This window comes from Loxodonta africana, chromosome 27 (genome assembly GCF_030014295.1).
Source record: "Loxodonta africana isolate mLoxAfr1 chromosome 27, mLoxAfr1.hap2, whole genome shotgun sequence".
NCBI lineage: Eukaryota > Metazoa > Chordata > Mammalia > Proboscidea > Elephantidae > Loxodonta > Loxodonta africana.
This window is the reverse complement of record NC_087368.1, coordinates 12128744-12146063: the sequence shown is the minus strand read 5'-3', so window position 1 is coordinate 12146063 and position 17320 is coordinate 12128744. Positions and strand designations below refer to the sequence as shown.

Here is a 17320-nt window from a genome sequence, read left to right as displayed (position 1 = left end):
ATTGTAACACCCTTACCAGGTCACACCCTTGATCCAGTATAAAGGGGATTTCCCTGAGGTGTGGACTGCACCACCTCTTATCTCTCAAGAGATAAAATGAAAGGGAAGCTAGCAGAGAGTGGGGACCTCTTACCACCAAGAAAGCAGTAGCAGGAGCAGAGCACATCATTTGGACCTGGGGTCCCTGAGCCTGAGAAGGTCCTCCACCAGGGGAAGACTGAGGACAAGGACCTTCCTCCAGAGCCAAGAGAGAAAGCCTTCCCCTGGAGGTGACACCCTGAATTTGGACTTTTAGCCTACTTTACTGTGAGAGAATAAATTTCTCTTTGTTAAAGCCATCCATTTGTGGTATAACCAAGACACAACCCTAGAGACTTTTGGGGCAGCAAGGCTCTGCCAATACCTTGATTTTGGACTTCTGGCATCCAGAACTGTGGTAATTTGTTATGGCAGTCATCGGAAACTAATACATTCTATGTACCTCAATTCTCTCATCTGTAAATGTACATGCGATAATACTTTACAAGGCTATCATGAGAATTAGATGAGTTAATACACAGGAGGCATTCGAGAGCAGTACCTGGCACATAATAAGTGCTAAGTAGTATATATTATGATTCTTTAATAGTTGTGTGACCTTAGATATATTTGAGCTTCTGGTCCTTTCACTTGTTAATTGGTAATAATAAAATTACTTAGTGAGGGCCGTGGTGGTTCAGTAGTAGGATTCTCACCTTCCGTGTAGGAGACATGGTCCCATTCCTGGGCAACGCACCTTACACGCAGCCACCACCTACCTGTCACTGGAGGCTTGTGTGTTGCTATGATGCTGAACAGGTTTCAGGGGGAACTTCCTGACTAAGAAGAACTAGTAAGAAAGACCTGGTGATCTACTTCGAAAAATCGACCAGTGAAAACACTATGGATGCCAATGTTGTGATTTAGTGCCTTTGAATCAGTTTCTGACCCATCATGACCCCGTGTGATAGAGTAGAACTGCCCCATGGAATTTTCTTGGCTGCAATCTTTACGGAAGTAGATCTCCAGGTCGTTCTCCTGTGGAGCCACTGTGTGTGTTCCAACTGCCAACTTTCGGTTAGGAGCTGAGTGCTTAACCAGGGCTCCTTGGATCACGATAGTCCGATCCAAAAACAGTCATGGAGATGGTACAGGACTGGGCAGTGGTCTGTTGTGCGTTGGGCTGCCGTGAGTCAGGGCTGACTCGATGGCAGTTAACAACAGCAGCTACCTCAAATCTCCCCAATACTCCTCTGTCATATAGACCACTAATATTTGGTTACCAGCCTCACTGAAGAAAAGTTATATCAGTCAAATATGGTGGCTTAAAAATGCTCACGTACCCTGGAAAAAGATTGACAAAATGCTCTACCATGAGTATCAGCCTGCTTAGAAATGTAACTGTTTCTTCTTTATCCTGATTTCCACATGGTACAGTCAGGTGGGGAGCAGGTGGGGAGCCTCTGACTGATAACTAAGCTAAGTCATTTGTGATGGCGATGGGGCCTCACCCAAGAGATGAGGCAAAGGTGGGTAATTAACACAAGGCAGTCCTCAGATCCCTCTCTGATCCTCACTACTTCATCCCTTGCTAATGAAGTCAGAGAAAGGGTAAAAGGCTGTAATTACACTTGAAATAATTAGAGCCCTGCTTAATAGAAAGCTTAAGACAGGAAGCCCAAACCTGTGGATTACCCACTGCTCCTGTCATTCTGAATCATGCTTCCTAGGGTGGTCCTTTTGTGGCTCTCCACTGGGGAGCCGAGGACTGTACTGATTTACATAAAGTGGACGCAGGCATGTGGCATGTTCTCTCGCCTGAATGGCTGAGAAAGCCTCAGCATCAGACCTTTCTTTGTTTCTATGACTTTTACCCATTAACGAAAGTCCAAATCAGCAGAAACGATTAAAAATCCTTTTCTAAAAATCTTTTAAGTCTGATCAAATTGTACTAGAAGTGTTTACATGCAACACTCCCTTTCCAGCTTGGTGGTCTTATCTTCAATGTGTGTGCAAAGCACCTGGTGATGTCATTAAAATGCAGATTCTGATTCAGTACCATCGGGAGTGGGGCCTGAGACTCTGCATTTCTAACAAGCTCCTAGGCCCTGCTGCTGCTGCTGCTGTTCCTGGGGAAGGGAGCCAGGTGGGGCAGGGAGGCAGACCGTGAGAAGCAAGAGGAAAATCCGTCCTGAGCTCACAGGTGCCTTCACCACCCCTCCTACTTCAGCAACGATTTCAAACTTCTCATGTGGATTGTTGGGGCAATATCATTAAAAACAAAATCTGCTCCCAACCCAAAAAAACCTCTCCACAAAGGTAGATGAAAACAAAAACAATTTTATTATTGAATAAAGCATTAAGCCAGAATGTGATGCATCCCAGGAGATCCACTAAAGAGACTGTAGACAGAAAAAAAACTTTTACATAGCTGAGCAGATACAACCGATTTCATACATGTTGTCGAGAGAAACGACAAACAGTCCTCAAGCAAAATGACTTGACAATACCATTTGTCACACAAAGTTCATCCTAAATTCGCCTGGGAGTTGGGTGGCCATTTGTGTTTGTTTAATAAAACATTCATATGTCAGTGATGACTAGTAAACTGATTGCTATCAGGTTGACTCCAACTCTTGGCAACCCCACATGTGTCAGAACTGAACTGTGCTCCATAGGGTTTTCAATGGCTAATTTTTTCAGAAGGAGATCACCAGGCCTTTCTTCCAAGGCACCTCTGTGTAGACTCGAACCTCCAAGTTTTTGATTAGCAGTTGAACAGGTTAACTGTTTCTACCACCCGGGTTTTGGTTTCTAAAGTAAAGACTAAGAAAAAAAGGTAGAGATCTCCATCTCCTTTTTGCACCAGGGATAATTATACCTTTTTTTTTCTTTTCTTTTTGCTTTGTATTTACCCTTACAGGATCTTGACAAATGAATAAAATTTGCCACTTAAGGGCAGAGGGTGAACCGTATGAGGAAAAACTGTAATTTTTTTTTTAAATACTCTTTAAAATATTAAGCTTTTCTTTATTTGTAATGCACACAAAAGGCCAGTTTTCAGGGGTTATTTTCTCTGGACTCAGACAAGATTGTGGGTCCTTTGGGAGCCAGGGGACCAGGAGATAGCAGGAGGAGCACCAAGACAAGGGTCTTCTATGACATATACTTTGAGATGGAGCCCTGGTGACCCAGTGGTTAAGTGCTACGGCTGCTGACCAAAAGGTCGGCAGTTCAAATCCACCAGCTGCTCCTTGGAAACCTTATGGGGTAGTTCTGCTCTGTCCTATAGGGTTACTGTGAGTTGGAATCAACTTGTCAGCAACAGGTCTGGTTTTTTTTTGGCCTAATTTTCTACTAGGCGAACTGATATTGCCTAGGAGTCTTAGGGAAAGAAATGTGAAGATATTTTCCTAAAAATCAGTCTCTGAGGCCATTGCTCTATCTCTTCCTGGGACTTTAAGCCCGGATGTAAGGGTCATGGACTAAGCCGCCATTGCCTAGAGTACTTAGGGTCAAGATGCGGCATGGCCAAGAGCTTAGTCTCTGGAGATAAATTCCAGGTCTTCTTTCTGCCCTTGATACTCACACATGCCCTTTGTACCTGCTGTTCCTCCCACCTGGAGCATCGTCTCCCCGCTCTTCGACTATTTTCCCTAAGCCTCCAGCTCAGCAGTCCTTTCTTCAGAAATGCCTTCCCTAAGCTTCCAACCAGGCCAGACCCCTTCTCATGGCATGACATTGCTGTTCCTGGCAGAGCCGGGACCTGAACTTTGCTTTGTGTGGCCATCCCTGAGAAGGCAGTGCCTCTGCCTGCTTTGCGTCATCTTATTCTCAATACCCAGCATGTAATACACACTCACTAAATATCTGTTAAATGAGGGAATGGATCCTGGCTGCAGCTGTGTGACCTTGGACACACTTCTTAATTTCTCTGAACCTTGGTTCCCTCATCCCTATTGCTTGGGATTTGATGATTAAATAAATGAGATAACACATGTAAAGTGTTCCACACATTATCTGATACCAAGTATCTTGGTTCATGTTTGCCCAGAAGCAGACAAGGATTGAAGGGTAAGTGAAGGAAACCCCAGGAGGGCAGTGGAGAAATGAGACAGGAAAAAGAAAGCAGCCAATATAATAAGAATGTGTTATCTAACAATCACCAGCTGGGAGCAACAGGAGCTTAATCCCACTGTGGAAATTCGGGTATCAGCGTAGAGCAAACACCTCAGAGTCATGACCCTCAACCCAGGGGGTAAAGAAGTTGAGGCCTTTATGCATCAAAGTCCGCCAGTTTTGGTTGAAGGCTTCTCCTACCAAACCAAGCCCGTTGCCATGAAGTTGATTCAGACTCACAGAGGCCCCCAAAGTAGAACTGCCCCATAGGGTTCCCAAGCCTGTAACCTTTGTGGAAGTAGACTGCCACCATCTCTCTCCCACAGAGGTCCGGTGGGTTCAAAACGCTGATCTCGTGGTTAGCAGCCAAACGCTTAACCACTGCACCACCAGGGCTCCTTGAAGGCTTCTCCTAAGGGGAGCTCATTCTCCCCACTTCAGTTTGCTGTGCCCGTAGGCCGCAGGCTTGGACCCAGAGAAAGCCTCAGACAAAGATTTGCAGATGCTGACCTGAAAAGGTCTGAGGGGATGTGGACAGGCCTTCCTCTGCCTGCTGCGGTGACTGATCAGGAAACCTTAGTTGCGCTCCGCTATGGTGGTAGCAGTCATTGTACTAGTAGTTCGCCGAGCACTAGAGATGCTCTTTGACAAAAGGGCTCTGGGACCAAACTCATCACAAGGTCATCTTCAGGCAGATTCGAAAATTAAAGCGCCAGCGATGTCCTGCAGGTGAGATGACTTAGACATTTTTAATCCTGTGATTTTGAAACTTATTTACAGAAAGACTTTTTTTCATGTAGTATGTATTTCCCTTCCAAGGAGTGAGAGTTCTATAAAACATGTAGTGAATTAGCAGTTCAGACCATTAGAGACGTGACTATAAAGTACTGTAAAGACGTTGTTAATCCGTTTCCTTAGCTGCTGTAGCCTCAGAACAGCGACTGGAACATAGAAGCTGTCCAATAGATGTTTGTTGTTGTAGCAGAGTTTTAAAACAATTTCGGGAAAGAATTCTGAAGATATTCTCAGTAACAGTCGTCTCATGAAATGAGTGTCTAGTCCCAAAAAAGGCTATTTGAAAGACTTTGAAAGAGAGACTATTCAGCTGAATATACGTGTGTAGGAATATCTGCAAGAAAAAAAAGTCTCCTGGCTGTGTTCCCACTCACCTCAGTAGAACAGTAGACTTCCTTGTAAAACGAGGACCCACGCCATGCAGAAGCCCTTGTCTGCTTCCCCAGGAGAGAAGCTTTTCAGCCCCAGAGCAGTGTGTGAATGCAGACCAGGCACCTAACGGTGCTAACTTCCCCCCGGTCTGTCCTTGCTAAAAAGAGTGTTTCAACCTCCATTTTCTCCCCACCACACTTCACTTCTTGTTGGTTGCTAAGGGTTGCAGCTGTGAATCTACTAGAGAGTGAAAAGAATCAAATTAGATAGAGGACTTCTGACAAGCGCATCCCCTTTAGCTTGATGGCAGGCAGAGCTTGCTCTTTGTGAGCCTCAAACTGTCAGCTGGGAGTTGGAGTGAGTCCTTGTCACTCTAACTTTGCTCAGCTTCTGCCAAGACCTAAGGCCTTTTTCAACCTGTTGCAATTGTTTTGGCTGCAAGAAAGCACACGTAAGTGGCCTTTACAACGAATGGGCTTTTCTCTACAGATCATGGCTTCAGCTGGGCAACCCTCCTGCTTTTCCCAACATTCCTAAGAATGTAATGTCAGTAGAAACTCATTCCTTGTTGATCATTATGACAATGAGAGGTTTCAATCCCTCGTTACTACTCATTCTTTGGAGCTGAAATGGAGGCCTGCTTGATTAGCCACTTGTCTACCCAAATGCCCATTTCTTGAGGGATATTTCCTGGGAAATTGCTTATCTGCCTACCAATTCCAAAAACAGAAGCAGGTATGTGGTAGCATTCTCTTCACACCCTGTGAAGGGAAATGTTGATATTTCTAGATAACTTAGAGCAAGAAGAGAGAACTGTGACACCAGATTCTCATGGATTAATCCTCCTTGGTCTTTCTTGGGAAGCCCTGGTGGTGTAGTGGTTAAGCACTACAGCCGCTAACCATAAGGGTCGGCAGTTCAAATCCGCCAGGCGCTCCTTGGAAACTCTATGGGGCAATTCTACTCTGTCCTATAGGGTCGCTATGAGTCAGAATCGACTCGAAGGCACTGGGTTTGGTTTGGTTTTGGTTGGTCTTTCTTGAAAAAAGATTATGTAGTTTTTGGAAGATAGCCTGTGAACACAGCCACCTGCAAAGACCCACACCTGAGTGGGTTAAGACTTTGCATGAAAGGGTTATTTAAGTCACCTGGAGCCATGGGGTAGGTAACAAATACAGATGAAACAGAATAACAGTGAGCACAAGTAATTTCTGAGACCAGCTTTATTTGGGAAAAAGAATATATGATCAGTTCTTCCGTCAGATGGTGGCCTGGCTACTGCTAAGAGGTGACCCTCATTTTGTTATTTATTCATGTGTCTTCCCCCCGCCCCCAGCCCAGCTTGCTAAAACACCCCTGGAGGGAAACTTTAAAGTCTTCCTAATGTTCTTTAGCTGTCTGTCTTCTCTTTTTCCTGCTGTGTTTTGATTCATCTCAAGTTTGAGACAATGTCTACATTATTCTGGGCAGTGGTATCTCTCCTAGAATAAGTGACAATGCATGCATGGGGAAGGGGAAAAACAACGATTCTGTTTACAGGACAAGAACCACTGGAATCTTCTTAATAAGTCAGGTAGAAAAGATGAGGAGATTAGTTTCAGAACTAAGGGTTGGAAGGAATGCAAACTCCATTATCATTTGACATTCCATTTATGCTAGTTTATGGATATCCAACTATAAATAAAGAACCTATGTTTTCTTATCATGATGCCACACTGCCCTTAACCAAGGCCAAGGTCTTCAGATTACTCCATACATGAGGCTTAGCTTGGTTAGTTACATTTTTCTCCATGTTTACATATTGAGGATATAGTGCCCTGACATGAGATCTAGTGCTTAAACACATACTACGCAAATCCAGCTGTGAGAACTTCCGGAATCTGTTTCATGACTTCACTTACTCAGTTTCAGGAGTGAGGTCTGCATTCAAATCCCTGCCACACTCACCTCTTAGCTCTGTGGCCTTGGGAAAGTTACTAAAATTCTTTGTGCCCAAGTTCCCTCATCTATTAAAAAGGGAACTACTAATATCAAATTGCAGGGCTAAAAAATTAGCAAAAATGTATTTTTTATTAAAACATTTGAGTCAGCTTTAACTCACGGCAACCTCGTGTGTGTCAGAGTAGAAGAACTATGCTCTCTAGAGTTTCCAGTGGCTGATTTTTTGGAAGTAAATCACCAGGCCTTTCTTCCCAGGCATCTTTGGGTGGACCCCAACCTCCAAACTTTTCGTTAGCAGCCGAGCACATTAAGCATTTGCACACCCAAATCAGTTATCGTTGAGTCAATTCCAACTCAGGGCAACCCCATGCGTGTTGGAGTAGAACTGTGCTCCACAGGCTTTTCAATGGCTGATTTTTCAGAAGTAGGTCAACAGGCCTTTCTTCTAAAGTGCCTCTGAGCGGACTTGAACCTCCGGTCTTTCTGTTAGCAGAAAGTGCTTGACCATTTGTGCTATCCGGGGACTCAATAATGTATGTAGAGTACCCATTAAGGCCAAAATCTTACTTAATTTCTCATTCCCTTATAGATACTATTCTTTCTTTTCTACATTATAGCAAAACCTGTTGAAACTTCTCTTCACATGCTGGCTCCATTTCCTTCCCTCTTCTTTTCTTCTTTAGCGCCCTCCAATCCATTTTCTTCCCTAAACCTGAACACATCATTTTTGCCCAAAGCTTACTGTTTTCTTTGCATGTTTCTCGTTTCAGTGAATGACACGACCATCCAATCCAGTGATGCATTTATGACACCTCCTCTGTCTGTCTCCATTTTCAATCCATTTCCAAGTCCTGACAATTTTACACCCAATTATTTCATGAGTCTGGACTCTTCTCTCCAACTCCACTGCCACCCTCACCTCTTTTCTGTACTACTGCAGGAGCCTCTTAACGCATCTACTCCTGTCTGGCCAGCTGCCCGTCCACTCATTGTCCCCACGATGGTAGTGCGTCTCTCATTTCTGACAGGTTATATTTGTTTATGTGACCATTTGGCTAATTCCCATCTTCCTCGCTAGTCTGCAAGCTTTATGAGGTCACATACTGCATCTCATGTTACTTACCACTCTATTCCTAGCGCCTAGCACCAAGTCTGGCAAACAATGGAGGCTAAATAAATATTTGTGGAATGAATAAACCATCTGCCATGTAATAGTTACTTCTTAAATGGGATTTTCCACTGCTATCATTGTCATTGGAAACCTTGGTGGCATAGTGGTTAAGTGCTACGGCTGCTAACCAAAGGGTCGGCAGTTCGAATCCGCCAGGCGCTCCTTGGAAACTCTGTGGGGCAGTTCTACTCTGTTCTATAGGGTCGCCATGAGTCGGAATCGCCTTGACGGCACTGAGTTTTTTTTGTTTTTGTTTTTATCATTGTCATCATCATTGTCACCACCACCACCACTACCGCCAACAGGTGATAGTAAGGAAAAAGAGTTCGTGTAGTGAGGCTAGATGTCTTTACATTTTCCACATTTGAGCTTCTAGTTTTCTGTAACTAAGCAATACATTATTTCTGAGTAGCAATGGCTAAGACGCTTCTATATCAAATACTGGAAGAAAATTCTATTTCATTTTCCCCACACCTGACAACTAAAGGTTAAGATCAAGATTACTCAGAAAGTGGAGCTAAACAGGACCACTGACTTAGACTAGGTGCATTTTATCTGAAGGATAATCATCTTCATCCATAAAACGCAATGTGGGGCTTTCTAATGGGGTCATTATTGGAGTAGCAAGAGAGGACTTGGCCACCACACTGGAGATTAACTTTTAGGAAATGTTCTCCTTCAGAACTCTCTCTTAATGGACACTCATTTCACTGGCAGTAGGAATCCTTGGGGACAATGCCTAATACCCAGCTACAAAAAAAGGAATAAATCCAAAATGAAAGAAAACTATCATGTTGGCACAACAACATCCTTTTAAGTCTCAAAAATAACTTTGTCTATCAGCTGCTTGGCCAGTAGTACGAGCTGATTCCTCCACTGACTCTCACCTGACCCCAGCAGGGAGCAGCACATATTTATGGGATTACTGGAGGGAACTAAAGGATACATGCAATCTTCTGCCATAAAGCGAAGGTTTTCTCTCTCTTCAAAGTCAACTCCTGTGAGGATCAAACTTCTCTAAGGCATCAATAAAAGGAGCCGTGGTGGCGCAATGGTTAAGCACTCAGCTGCTTACTGAGAGATTGGTGGTTCAAACCCACCCAGCAGAGCTGCTGTAGAAAAGAGCTGGCGATCTATTCCCATAAAGACTATAGCCTAGAAAACCCTATGGAGCAGTTCTACTCTGTATCCTGTGGGGTCACTGTGAGTTGGAATCAGGGCTTTGAACCCGTTCAAATTGATTCAGTCATGGCCAATGAAGTAAAACCGGAATAGGCCTGAAGTTTTACAATTTGTGTTACCTGGAATGCCAACCGGAACGGGAAAAATTACAGGTCAAAGCCCTGGAATGGGAGACTCAGAAGAGGCATAGTGAGCCCTTCCAAGAGCCTTGTGCATGAGGTTGGATTATTGGCAGGACTTTCACTTTTAAGGTCAGCCGCCATCTTTGACTGGGGCACCACTATTGCCATCTTTGCTCAAAATCCAAAGGGCAAGAGATTTGGTTGCTATGAAATGTGTATGCTGCCCTTGTTTTCTAAGAGGGAGATTAAACTTCTAGCAGGGCTTTGACCCGTAATTTTTTTTTTTTTTCCATTCTAGTTACTGCTCCAGTTCACCCAAATTCTAAAAATTCAGGTCTATTTCAGATTCGCATCTTCAGCCATGACTGAAGCTTCCTTAGCCGTGACTGAACCAGGAAGAACAAGTTCGAAGCCCTGGTTGCAATCACCTTAACGGCACACAACAACAACAACAAGACATAAATAAACCATACTCAAACCAACCCATCTAAATGCCTCAATTTCCTTACCCCCCTTTCTACAGAAATATTCTTTTCGGTTCAGATTGTAGCAGACTGAACATCAGAATTGTTAAATCTGCTTGGCTTTGGGAAGTTCTCCAGACTTTTTGCATTTGGCAGCACCATACTGTTGGTATTTTCATTGTTCTAGCGCAGAGACAAAATATATGAGGATTTCAGAGGACGAGTTTGTCTTCCTGCCTTTCATGGTGATGTCCTTTTCTGTCTGTAAATAATGTATATGTTAGTTACCTATTGTTGCATAGCAAATTACCCCAAAACTTGGCAGCTTAAAAAAAGCAAACATTTAGTATTTGTGCATGTCAGGAATTTGGGCACAGCTTAGCTGGGTTCTCTGAATCAGAGTCTCTTACAAGGCTGCAATTAAGGTGCTGTTATTTCGAGAGGTACTGAAGGAAGGATCTGCTTCCAAGCTCACTCATGGGGCTGTTTTCAGGCTTCACACCCTCATTGGTTGATTGGTTGTTGGTCAGAGACATCTATTCCTTGACATATAAAACTCTATATAGGGCTTCTCACAATATGGCAGCTTTCTTCCCCCAGAGTGAGAGTTCTGAGAGAGAGTGAGAGATGGCGAGCAAGATGGAAGTCACAGTCTTTTTGTAACCTAATCTCCAAAGTGACATCTCATCACTTTTGTGGTATTTTCTTCATTAGAAGCAAGCCATGTGTCCATTCCGCACTCAGAAGGAGGGGATTACACAAGAGCATGAATACTAGGAGGTGAGGCCCATTGGGAGCCATCTTAGTTACAAGCTGCCTACCACAACAGTGACTTTGTTCTCCCTAGGCAAGAGCATGGCTTTCACTTTTAAGCCTTTTATCCTTAGGGTCTCAATGCCTTGCCGAACTTCTCATTCAGAAAAGGAAGCAAGAGGAGGAGTGAGGGTGGTGCAGGTTCTGCCAAGAATATCTCCCAAGATAATGATGATTTTAATTGTCATTGCACATTGTGCATTGACACTGAATCATGGTGAAGACCCCAATCACTCCTACTTGGCTTGTCTGAGCATCAGTTTCCTGATAACTAACTTTATAGTTTACTATTGAATATATTAAAAATAGAGCTCTAGAAGTTATACATACCAAAGGAGTATATTTTAGACCTTGAGTTCCATTCCCTTCCTGCACCCATTCCTCGCTTTGCAGAGGTTTAGTGCTAATTTGAGATCATTCTGAAGCTTTATCTGCTTTGTTTTAATGTGCATGTTCAACTTTTTCCAACTAATTTTGATATAAATGGCTCAGCACCAATGAAGCCACCTACTAATTGACAGAATTATCTATAATTCCTCACTCACTGAGTCTCTTATGTCACATTTCATAAGAGAGAAGAAAGAAAGGAAGAAGAGAGTAACTTGTATTTTCAGAGAGGCTCATGGGTAAATCTTGGAATATAAATGGAGATTAAGTGTGGTCATAATTTCTAGTAGACCTGTGAATGCTGAATTTTGTAGAGAAAAAAACAAAACAGACCTGCAGTCATATGACAAATATCTCCACCTTTTGTTTCCTTTTGTACAGATTGTTTCCCAGAGAAAGTTGTCCAAATCCTTGCTGAAGCATGGGAACACAGCAGGAAAGTCCTCCATCACGGTAAGCCTCCCTAAGCATCTGTCTGCCCAGGTAGAGTGCCCCATGGAGCTGGCTGGTCCTAACTGAATATTTAGGAAGCAGACCCTCTGGCTATTGCAAATTGATTCTACAGTTGCTGGACTACCCAGGCCACCTCCTTTCTCCTTCCTGCCAATGGAATTTTGACCCTTCCACCCCTAGGAAAAGTGGCAAAGAAGAAGGGTTTGAAAGTGAGGTCACTCACTTCTACTAGGCATTTCTTTAACTGCAATGTAGGTTTTAGTTGAGGAGAAAGATGGCGTTATCCAACACAGTTGTTGTTGTTGTTAGGTGCTGTTGAGTCTGTTCTGACTCATAGTGATCCTGTGTACAACAGAATGACTCACTGCCCGGTCCTGTGCCATTCTCACAACAGTTGCTATGTTTGTACCCATTGTTACTGTCACTGTGTCACTCCATCTCTTTGAGGGTCTTCCTCTTTTCCACTGACCCTCTACTTTACCAAGCATGATGTCCTTCTCCAAGGACTGGTCCCTCCTGATAACATGTCCAAAGTATATAAGATGAAGTCTCGCCATTCTCACCAAAGATGCCTATCCCTGCCTCTCGTTTCGGTAGAGAATTAAAAATTTGCTGAAATAGAATTTGATCCAAGGATTGGTTTGTTGCCTAAGCATCAGAGATCCAGCATTTAAAACTCATCTTTGATATAATAGTTTAGATCTTTGCTGTCTAATTAGTAGCCTCCATTTTTTTTTTAACCATATTTGGCTATTTAAACTTAAAATTATTCAAAATTAAATAAAATCAAATATTTAGTTTCTTAGTCACATCAGCTACATATCAAGTGCTCAATAGTCATATGTGGCCAGAGGCTACTGTATGGGACAGTGAAGTTTATAGAGCATTTTTATCATGGCAGAATGTTCTATTGAGCATTGCAAGAAATTTTCAAATAGAACTTATAGAATTTGAAATGTTGACACCTTATATGAGAGGCCTTAAGGAACGTAGAAAAAGTGGTCCAACCATTTAGCCATGTGGAGGGAAAGAAGGATAGAAAAAAGTACCAGGAGAATCTGAATTGCAAGTAAGGCAAATTGTCCGGAGGCAAACCTTCCAAGTTCCTTTGAACATTCTCTTTTAACTTGAGAATGACTGATTCATTTTTCTAAAAGCAAGTTTTTTAAGGAAAAAATTTAAAAGTGTTCCCAGTGGTGAATATCGTGGCCATTCTTACAAGAACTTAATCTTAGTTTATTGCTTGAACATTTTAAAAGACACTGCCATGTGGAAGCTTATCCTTGACTGCCACATTCAATTATGCAGCAAATGGGTCTTTGAAGACTAGTGGTGCCCTACAAAGCCATGGACCCAAGGGCTCACTCTGAAAGCCTGTAAACCCAGAAGAGTACTGGAATGGTAGATCCAGGTATGAGGTTTGCCATGGTTCTTCCTCAGAACAAATCCTCACCTTGCCACCTTTTCTGTAAGATATGTGGGAGAATTTCTTCCACACATTCCCCCAAAATTTAATATTTTTCTTAATTTTAAATGTTTAAATTCTCCTCTTAAATTTGGGTCCTTGGATCAAAACATTGACTCCATGGCTTCTGGAAAACACTTGAAAATGTATGCAAAATTCTGGGTCTCTACATTAGCTTTCCAAAGACATCCATAGCTGCAAAATAGTTAAGGACCACTGTCGAAGTTGAATTTAAGATGTGTTAGATGATAAGGGACAAAAGAGGACCAAATGAAAAAATATAAATATGATGGTTTCTGGCTTATCAAGCATTTTTGAGTTTTTACTGTGTACCCAGACTCATTCTCTATTCCTCAGCTGCTCATACAGTTTGGGGGGGGGGTTCTTTTTTTGACAATATTTTTACCTTTAATATTTGATATAAAATAACTTAAATTTCTCAGAGGCTACCACCAGTGACTACTCAGAACAAATCGACCCAACTTTTAATGGAACAGTTGAACTCAGAAAGAACTGAGATGGAATTGAATTAAGCCTCAGTGTCTCAACATAACCAATTTAACAAGGATGACCACGGGCTGTGGTCCCTGAATACTTGGTGAGGTTGCAGCATTATTTATAAATGGCTTATATATGCAACTAGACTGGCCTATAGTTTTTTTTCTGCTGACTTGCCACCAATTTCTGATCCAAAACTTTGAGAGTCACTGGCTATTAAATATGGGAAAGTGACTTATTAGGAAAGAGGTTCCTGGACATTCTTACATCTTCACTTACATCAAAATTCTTGTCAGGAAAGCCCTGTTCTTGGATGGTAAGGGCTTGGGACATACTTTTATTTCTCTCTCTGTCTCTTCCTCTCCCTTCCATCTTAGAAAGCCCAGAACAGCCTTTTTGTTTTTTAAATAGGGATTAGAACATTTCCATGACAACCATACAATCGTTGGTTGGAAAGGACATAGAGACCAATTTATTCCCCATCCCTTGGTGGTCTGACTCAAAACAGTGAAGAAATGTTAACTGCTCTTCCTCCTTTTTAACCTCCCAAAGAGAAAATATACAGTTATTCATGGACGTGCCATTCAGTGCTATGTGACCTTAAAAGAAAGAAGCTTCTCCTGACACTTGCTCCAAATACCACTTTCTTCAGCTTAAGTCCCATCTCTCTTATGATTAGCACAAATAAGATCTAAGCATCTACTGTAGTCTATTTCCAGAGAGTTTTCTTGTACACCTGGAAACGCTGGGCCATGTTCCCCAGGCAGGGCACAAGATTGTGGAAAAACTCTTTGTCTGACCTTTGTTTTTGTTGATTTTGGGCTGGGCATGAGCTAAATTTGCTCCTGGGTGACTGGGCTGAGTGGCCTAGCTCTAATTCAACTGAAGCATGCCTTTTCATTTAGGTGATTGCTGAAGAATTATCTGGCAACGACGACTATGTTGAACTTGCATTCAACGCACGGAAATTGGATGACAAGGTAAAGTGTTTGGCATTAACCTTACTGAAAAAAAAAAAAAAAAATGAAGGAAGTAGTAAAGCTAGCACACACAATTTAATCAGATTTCCCCCTGCAGCTGTTTTTTCCTTTCAACCGACTTTATTAAACAGATCAAAGATTTCAGAGAGATCTGCAAAGTAAGGCTTCCCCCAAGTAGAGAATCAGTTAATGAGAATGTGGAAAGACTGTAACTAAAACAGGACAATTTTATTATACCAAGACTTCATTTGTCCCCAAATGCTGCAGGCTAGATGTGCACAGGTAAGTATTATTTAACCTCATTGGCTAGGGCTAGTCCAAGGGAAAAAGGAAGATGTGAAAGGGAAGAAAAATGGCATTTATTAAACACCTATATATTCCAGGTACAGAATTTAGAGCTTTTCATGCATTATCACATTGAGTCATTCTAATAACCCCAGGAAACAAGTATTATAACCTGTTCAAAGACGAGGAAACAGATTCAAAGATGAAATAACTCGTCTAAGGTCACTCGATGTGTTATTCAGATACTCAAAGAAGCAGACACCAAGATGGGAGTAAAAGTGCAAGGGTTTTATTAGGGGAAATGCCTGTGCAGGGAACACAGGGAGGAAGTCTGGGAGAGGTGGCTGACGACGATGTAAGTCTGACTCTGAGTGAAGAAGAGAGAGCGTGAAGAATGGGAGGACATACCCTGGAGTACCACGCAGCCTAAGAAAGGAGCTCTGGAGCCGGAGGTGGTCATCAGAGGAGCCCCATGCCTCCCAGGAATGGGGCTGCCTTTGTATCCCCTACGCACTCAGTCATTGGCTAGGAGCAGACCATGCGAAGTCTGACCTAGGAGCAAACTCAGAGATTGACTTCAGAGCACGGCAGCTGGGACCCTTGGTCAGCTATACTTCCTGTAGTTGAATGTCTGCAAGGCACATTCTCATGGCCACTGCACTCTGGTAGTTAAGTGGGAAAAGTGATGACTCGGTCCCAAGTTAGTCTGACTCCTGTCTGTATTCTTTCTATTACAACTTGCAGCTAACACCCAATCATGTGCCATGTGAGTCTTGTACATACAGAAAAAGCTCTGCTGTCCCCGCCCCTTAAAAAAAAGTGTCCTCCCCAATCTCGCCATATAATATCTATATTTTCCCACCAACCATACTCTAAGAAAAAAAGAAAGAAACAACAAGCCATTACATCAATAAGCGTATAGGACCCCATTTTTCTGGAGTAAAACTAGAGAATTGGAAATTTGGGCATGCAACACCACTTTTCAATGACTTACAGGCCTTAGCCTGAAAAGGTAAAGCAATTTCTCAAGCAACACCCTAAAGTCTTAAGCAGCAGCTTATATTCTGGGTATGTCTACAGCATTTCTCACCTACAAAAAATACTCAGCCCATTTATGCATTCATTTGTTCACTTCTTTTATTTGTTCATTTATTCATCATGTATTTACCAAATCTTTGTTGAGATGCTGGAAAAAAGATGTGCTTCAAATCACTCTCACGCCACGACCTGGAATTCACCATCTAACTGAGACAAAAATTTAAGCAACAAGTGATATAATAATACTATAGCCATGACAGGCAATAGGTCCAGTAATAATCTTTATACATGTTCCAGAATGTCCTGGAAAGGGTAATTCATTCTGCCTCAGGACATCAAGAAAGACTTTATCCTTATAAACTAATTATGTCTGGGTGTTTTTTAGTGTCCAAAGTAGATCGTGTGAAAACTTCACAAACTTCTACCTCTGGACATTAGCCTGAGTCATGTGCTGAGAATTACAATCTGCATTGACCTCAGCTGGGTGCGAGCTTTTAACCCTCACCTCTCCATAACTATTGATGCTCCTTCGCCCTCATCTCCCCAAGTTTCAGAGTAATTCACCATACTAAAGTATCTTCCCTGGCACCATTTAAGTTATCTGGTCAACTTGTAGCAGTTTTAAGCTTCTTAATGGCTTGTAATGGCTTCTCTCCACTTAAGTGGATTTGAATTACTGACCTTTTGGTTACCAGCCAAACACTTTAACCACTGCACCACCCAGGCTCCTTGTAGTCTCTTAAAATCGAAAACCAAACCCACTGCCATGGAGTCAATTCCGACTCATGGTGACCCTATAGGACAGAGTAGAACTGTCCCTATAGAATTTCCAAGGCTGTAAACTTTTATGGAAGCAGACTACTGTATCTTTCTCCTGCGGAGCAGCTGGTGGGTTCAAACCACTGACCTTTATGGTAGCAGTCAAGTGCTTTAGCCACAGCACCACCAGGGCTCAAAGTAGTTTCTTTACTACCTGTAATTTGTCCTCTAACTGACTTATGTTACAGTGCAAGGGAGGCTGGGGATTGGTTAGTGGGCCCTTTGGCTCTAAGGTGAGTGAATAGTTTCCCTTCAGTCAAATGAGCACTTGCTCACAGAACCGAAGGAGCCCCTCCAGCATTTCATATGGTTCTGGATGGGATGGCCACTCCCACCCTTTGCTGCAGTGATCTTCCAGGGCCCTGTCCTTGCTGAGCCTCATGTCCTGGTGTTATAGA

General features: G+C 42.7%; 1 protein-coding gene across 1 annotated transcript in view; it reads left to right on the top strand.

Moving 5' to 3' along the window:
* The window catches only part of CPNE4 (copine 4), a 504022-nt gene that overhangs the window by 295579 nt on the left and 191123 nt on the right, over positions 1 to 17320 (top strand). The window contains exons 4-5 of the mRNA XM_064277332.1: positions 11766 to 11837; positions 14706 to 14780. Coding sequence (XP_064133402.1) covers positions 11766 to 11837; positions 14706 to 14780 — 147 coding nt within the window. The remainder of the gene's footprint in view (positions 1 to 11765; positions 11838 to 14705; positions 14781 to 17320) is intronic.